The sequence below is a fragment of the Myotis brandtii genome, unplaced genomic scaffold, assembly GCF_000412655.1.
Source record: "Myotis brandtii unplaced genomic scaffold, ASM41265v1 scaffold2814, whole genome shotgun sequence".
Lineage (NCBI taxonomy): Eukaryota > Metazoa > Chordata > Mammalia > Chiroptera > Vespertilionidae > Myotis > Myotis brandtii.
In genome coordinates this window covers 46,743-53,092 of record NW_005360738.1, presented here as the reverse complement: position 1 = coordinate 53,092, position 6,350 = coordinate 46,743, and the positions used below count along the sequence as shown (strand labels likewise).

Genomic DNA, 6,350 nt, shown 5'->3' with positions numbered 1-6,350 from the left:
TAAATTGCGCCCAGCAAGTGTTAAGTTGTCCTTTGGCTGGGTGACTGCAGACACCGGGCTCAGAAAGTGTGAGGTGGGAGAATCAGAAATAAACTTGGGTGCGGGGATTTGTACGAATAAGAGAATGGGTTGCAGAGAGGAAGTGCAGTTCAAATAAGGACCAAAAACAAAAGAAGGTCCCACCGAGATTTGAACTCGGATCGCTGGATTCAGAGTCCAGAGTGCTAACCATTACACCATGGGGCCCAGATGCAGGAACCCCACTCTAAATTCTGTGGTGACATAGTCCTTTCTCCCAAGCCCCTTGACCTAGGCATGAAGGTCTGTCTGTCTGCTCTTCCTTCTCCAGGATCAATTGGGGGGCGATTTCTTGTCACGTGCCGGCCAACAGTTTGTACATCGGAGTCTCCTGGGAAGACGTGTAGGGAGAGGAAGCGTCGGAAACCAGGCATCTTTCCCGGTGCTTCCTCCCGGGCCATGTGGGCTGCTGGTTAAATCAGAGTCTTCAGAGACATGGAAAGAACAACCTTTTAAGAACTTTCCTTTACGCCGTATCTCTTGTTGATTTAAAAAGTAGATTAGTTGGTGCTTTGGAAAGACCATTAAAATGGAATAAGCTTTTTAAGAAGTTGCCATCTATCCTTTCCGCTTCTTTTCTTTTTCCACGGGGCAGACAAAGCTCCCACTTTTGAGTCCTCGGCCCCCTCAACTCTGTGCTCAGCCACTGCTCCCGGAGGAAATAGAAGGAAACACTGTCGGGAACATGTCGAATTTAGGGGCACTGAGTTGGGTCATGAGTGGATTAAAGGATAGCATGAGCGATGGACGGGAACTCTGAGAACATGGCACGGAATAGGTTAGTGAGTCAGTCTCTGCTTTTTACCGGTTAAGAATCGAGTTTCTCTAAACATAAACACACCTGTGGCCTTTATGGGAATCAAACCCACATTCTCTCTCATCATTGATGTTTCTCTCTCTCCCTCTCCCTTTCTGAAAGCAATAAAAATCTATTTTAAAAGGATTTATTGTGTGTACTAGGCACTGGGTACTAGGGTTTCATAGATTAACAAAACAGGGCACTACATCTCTTGGAAATTATATTCTAGTGAGAGCGACAGAGAAATCGAGCCATCGTGCAAATTAACACAAAATTTGCAATGAGCCCTAACCAGTTTTTGCTCAGTGGATAGAGCGTCGGCCTGCGGACTTAAGGGTCCCAGGTTCGATTCCGGTCAAGGGCATGTACCTGGGTTGCGGGCACATCCCCAGTGGGGGGTGTGCAGGAGGCAGCTGATGGATGTTTCTCTCTCATGGATGTTTCTAACTCTCTATCCCTCTCCCTTCCTCTCTGTAAAAAATCAATAAAATATATTTTTTTAAAATTTGCAATGAGAAGGGTATAGTGCTAAGAGAAATAATGAAGATTTATCTAGAAAGTTTTGGGGAGTTCTTTATAAAAAAGTGAAGATTGAAAAAACACTAATCAGTAAAGAAGAGCATTTAAGGAGGGACAATAACATGTGCACAAATCCATGGTGAACTAGAGAGATTGCAAACAGGACAGTGTGTTGGAGAGAAAGGAGCTGTGAAATGTGAAAACGAGGCTGAAGACAGAGTCGGGCCATAATCTTCAGGGTGACATAATAAATAAACATAAAAACATGTAGGCAACTGATAGCTCTTTTATTAACAGCACACACCACAGTCTCTGCCTCGGATCCCTTTGTCCTCTCAAAGTACACAGAATTGGAGACCTGGTCTGACCTAATCTCGGTATAGAAGAGCTACATTTCTCCCAAACGATTTGAGAAAACGCGCGGGAATTCGGGTCATGCGAATCCCCTTTGGCGGTCTCGCTGGGCAGCGGGAGACTGGCCTCCCCTGTCCCCTGCCCCCGCGGTGCGGTGCCGGGCAAACGCGGGCGCACCAGCAGTCGGACGTGAAGTATTTCCCCGATGGGGTCGAGCCCGCTTTCCAGCCTGCATTCAATCAGATAGAAACAGTGTGTCCCGTATCTCAGGCTTTAAAAAAAAAAAAAAAAAAAAAAAAAAAAAAAGTGAACCAAACACACACATCGCCAACTCCAGGTACCGTGAAAGGATTTCCTGCCCTGCTTTCTCCCTTCCCAGAAAACCCTCACTCGGCCCGGCTAATGCAGGGCGCGCTGTCCGTGGTCCTGACCCCGGGAAGCGTGGGGCTCCCTCCTGGCCACCCAGGGATCGCCGCCTGCCGGGCGCGCACCTGGACCCGAGTCCGAGGCCAGTCCCTGGAAAGGTCGGGCGGAACCGCTGGCTGTCACCACACCCTACCGGCGAGGCCTAGACGCCGGGTTCCCTGCGTGTCTGTCTCGCAGACTTACCTCCATCACACACCCAAGTAAACACACCCGCACCGCGTGGCCATCCCAGCCGGGACTGGTCTGTGCTGAATGGAACGGAAAGTGAACCTACTGACGCCGAGCTTCTCGGCGCCCAGCTGACGACTTCTGGCCGCTAGTGGCCGCAGCACTAGGAAGTCTCGGCCAGGTGACCGGTCAGGCTCAGGGCCCAGCGCCTGGGAAGTCCAGGTGTGAAGACGCAGATTGGGCTCAGGTCCGCCCAGATCTGGAGACCCGGTCGGACTCAAGCACTTGCACCCGGAAGCCTGATTTGGAGTCGAGGGTTGGGATCTGGTCCCCGCACCTGGAATGCCTCTGCCTGGTGATGGAGGTCGTCTTTAGGTCTGTCTTTCTTTCCTTTTTTCTTTCTCTCCTTTCTGTGGAATCTATTCATCATCAACTGTCTATCTAGGATCTATCCATCTATTATCTATCACCCCCTATCTATCGTCCATCTACTAATCTATTATTTATCTATCAATCATCTGCCATCTATCCACATATCATAAAAGGTCTTGGACCCAGATGACATAAAGAATTGCTAAAGTGCAATGCTGAGGGAAGGATCTAATTTTTAAACATAATTTGGTGGAGTTGGAGTTGTGATTCTTAGAAAGTCTCCGCATAAATTCCCAGGTTGACAGCTTGAATGAGGACGTGGTCTCAGAGGTGCTCCTCTGAGGAGGACTTTTTGGAAACCTCGAAGGCTTAGGCATTTAGAGGAGAAATGCAAATACAAAAGGCCTTAAGCAAGGGTTGTTTCCGCCCGGGACCTTCCGCGTGTCAGGCGAATGTGATAAGCACCACACTATGGAAACACCATGCTGAATGCTTGCTTAGCAGGAATAGCGGAGTCACATACTTCTTTCCTAGGTGTCCCCAAAACTAATACTTTTGAATGATTTTTCTTTTAGTACCTTTTCATTCACAGTGCACTTTTTTCTCACATTTCTTGTTAAAATAAAAATATGGACATTCTATGACTCATAATCAAATGTAACTCAAAACCTGAGTCCAAAATTCTCCAAAACTAGGCAGGGTGACATCGTCACCTTTTGAACTTTTAGGGGGTTTTGTTTTATTTGCTTCTAACTCAGTTGGGTGTAAAGTAGTACTGTGGTTTTAATTCACATTTCTCTAATGACTAAACAGGTTGGGCATCTTTTTGGTCTGCTTATTGACCATACATGTATTTTTTTCTTTGTTTTTTATACAGGTATTTTTTTAGAAAAAAATTTGAAATATTGGGGGACCAGGCGGGCAAGTCCAGAAGGACTTCCACCAATGCTCAGGCCGCTCCAATCTTTTATTGAGCTGGAGTAGCCCTTAGGTAAGGAGATTTCAATGACACACGGATTAGTTCATCAATAGACCTATACAGGTATTTTTAAAATTGAAGTGCTTATTCAAGTGCTTTGCCCATTTGCCATCCACTCATCTTTTTATTATTGGCTTCTGGGATTTCTTTAAAAAATCTGGACCCAAGTCCTTTGTCAGATATGTGTATTATGCACATTTTCACTCACTCTTTCACTTGTCTTTCCATTTCTTAAGGATGCCTTTTAATGAGCAGAGCAGGAAGCAGGCAGGGCAGGGCCTGAGGGCCAGAGAGAGACGTGCAGAAGGTGCCCGCCTGGCAGCAGAGCAGAATGTGAGCCAGAATCTGATTAGTGGGGGGAGGGCACCAGCATGAACAGTGACATTTCTCTGACATTTGCCATTAAAATACCAACATCCACAATGAGAATAATCACCCAGTTATATTTGCAGAACTTCTTGTCTGTAACAGAGCTGTTTTAGCTGGGAGTGAGGATGGTTGCATACACAAGTCAGTTATATGCGGAACAGGTGCTGAATGCCAATTCCTGGGAATTTCCTCTTCTTAAACATGCTGCTTTCTCCTGTCCAGTGAACAAATATGTCCTGGTCTGAGGTCGGCTGCAGGGAGTGACGAGGGTGCTGGGCTCAGACCCCACCCCTAACCAAGCTCTTCTTTGCCAGCTTGAGCCAGGTCTGCAGTTGCTGCAAGATGCTCTGTAAAGAGGTGGAAGAATTTTGAAAGTCAGATCCCAGTACTAGTGAGGGCAGGAGCATGCACATTAGTATGCAAATGAAAATGTAAATCACCCAGGGCTTTTTGTTGTCGTCTTACCTGGCGCCCTAGGCGGAGGCTGGGGGTGTCTGAGGGCCGCTCAGGTGCCATATCCAAGCAGTGAGAGGCATTGGGAATGAGAAGGGCTGACACGGAGGGCCCCAAGTCCTGAGTGACACTCAGCACATGCCAGGGGTCCATATCCCCTGGGAAGAAAGGGGAAATGGTGTGCTGAGCTGGGGCCTGCTGGAGACTTTGAGGTCAGGTTCTGATGGCATACTCACCATTCACGAACAGCACCTGGGTAGCCACTGGGGTCTGGCCACCGTAGTAGGAGTTGGTCTGAGCCACAGCCTGGACTGTGGACCAGGTTGAAAGCCCAAACACCTGCTCACACAGCTCCAGCTGGGAGGGCAGTGCGGGGAGTCTGGAGAAAGGACAGGTGGGGTCCTCACAGGTGACATCTGTGGAGGGAGCTATCTGTAAGTGTGGGGTATAAGCCCCACCCCCAGCCTCCTTCAGTTATCGCTGAGCTCTCCCCACAACGACCAATGAATTCACAGCCCTGTTGGAGAGGCACCTCCCGCACCCCGGACAGTGATGGCCCAGAACGACAGGGCTGTGATGGGCTGAAAATTAAAACGTTGTTTAGAATGCGCATGTACTATGTTAGCTTATCTGGACCAATAGAAATAAATGCCTTCCTTCTGTTGATGTAATTGTTCCCTTTCTTTTTCATAAATAACCATTGCCTTTGTCTCATAGTTGGAAAACTATTTAAGTTTCTGCTTGAATCAGCACTTCTCATACAGGTATTCTTATTGATCACAAATAAATGCTTATTGCCCATCACCTATCACTTCAATAGGCTTTTTTTTTTTTAAGGTTATCAGAGGAGGGTTGGGCCAGGCACTCACAGAAGCCGAACTCAGTACATGTCTGGTACAACCACTGCCGGTCACCCACGCCGGACACTTGGGGTTCTGTGACCCTCAGCTGTGCCAATGTCTCTGCTCGGGAAAAGCTTAAACACCTCTGGCCCAGGCTGTGCATGACAACCTGAGGGACAATATACATACTCACACACATACATTCATAAATGTCTCCCCTCCCACCTGCAAGCCAGGGTCTGGCAGCTTAGGTCCCTAAAAGTCAAAGGTGAGAAGTCAGAAGGGGGAGTGCCTAAGTTCTCCTGGGAGTCAGTGGACAGAGGGGGTGGGCGTCTGGGTCCCTGTGGGTTAGAGGTTCAGGTACTAGATGACCAGGACCTATGACCTGTGAGACCTTGGGCGAGTGATACTATCTTGGACCTCAGTTTTCTCCTCTGTAAGCGGGGATAGTAACAGTGCCGATCTCCTAGAACTACTGTGAGAATTCATTGGAATAATACATGTGAAACACTTCACACAGCTCCCTGTGCAGATAGCGCTGTTTAAGTAACGGCTGGATCGCAACTGTGGATTCCGAAGGTGGGGGTTCTGGGCTTCAGAAGAACTCTGTGCTCAGGGCTACCTATATTTTTTCCTTCAAGTCTAAATACTAATTGACACTTGCTGTGTGCCAGACCCTGTTGCAGGCGCCGAGAATAAGACAAAACAAGACAGACAGGACAGATAGCCTAGTTGCTAATTTTGCATCGTGTGTGAGCCCATCGCAGGCCCCCCTTCACTTCACCTCCCCAGGGCCCTCTGTCATCCCCATTTGACAGGTGCAGAAAATAAGGCTCGGAAAGGGTTCAAGGCTGCCCAAGACTGCACAGCGGGGGTGGGCGGAGCCCTTGTCTATGGACTCTCCCACCGTGCTATGGGGAGCTCACCTGCACCGCCCGACGCAGCCCGTGGTAGGGCACAGGGCGGCTGCCATTGCGCCTGCCCTCGAGCA

At 48.6% G+C, this 6,350-nt stretch overlaps 1 protein-coding gene and 1 non-coding gene across 2 annotated transcripts in view; both read right to left on the bottom strand.

Moving 5' to 3' along the window:
* Positions 1 to 174: 174 nt before the first annotated feature.
* TRNAQ-CUG lies at positions 175 to 246 on the bottom strand. Its single transcript has one exon. It is a non-coding gene; the product is annotated as a tRNA-Gln (tRNA).
* Positions 247 to 4,038: 3,792 nt separating this feature from the next.
* PRSS16 (protease, serine, 16 (thymus)) overlaps positions 4,039 to 6,350 on the bottom strand; it is a 6,343-nt gene continuing 4,031 nt past the window's right edge. The window contains exons 8-11 of the mRNA XM_014541908.1: positions 5,387 to 5,605; positions 4,754 to 4,933; positions 4,530 to 4,675; positions 4,039 to 4,411 (exon numbers count right to left, since the gene is read on the bottom strand). Coding sequence (XP_014397394.1) covers positions 4,343 to 4,411; positions 4,530 to 4,675; positions 4,754 to 4,933; positions 5,387 to 5,605 — 614 coding nt within the window. The 3' untranslated portion in view covers positions 4,039 to 4,342. The remainder of the gene's footprint in view (positions 4,412 to 4,529; positions 4,676 to 4,753; positions 4,934 to 5,386; positions 5,606 to 6,350) is intronic.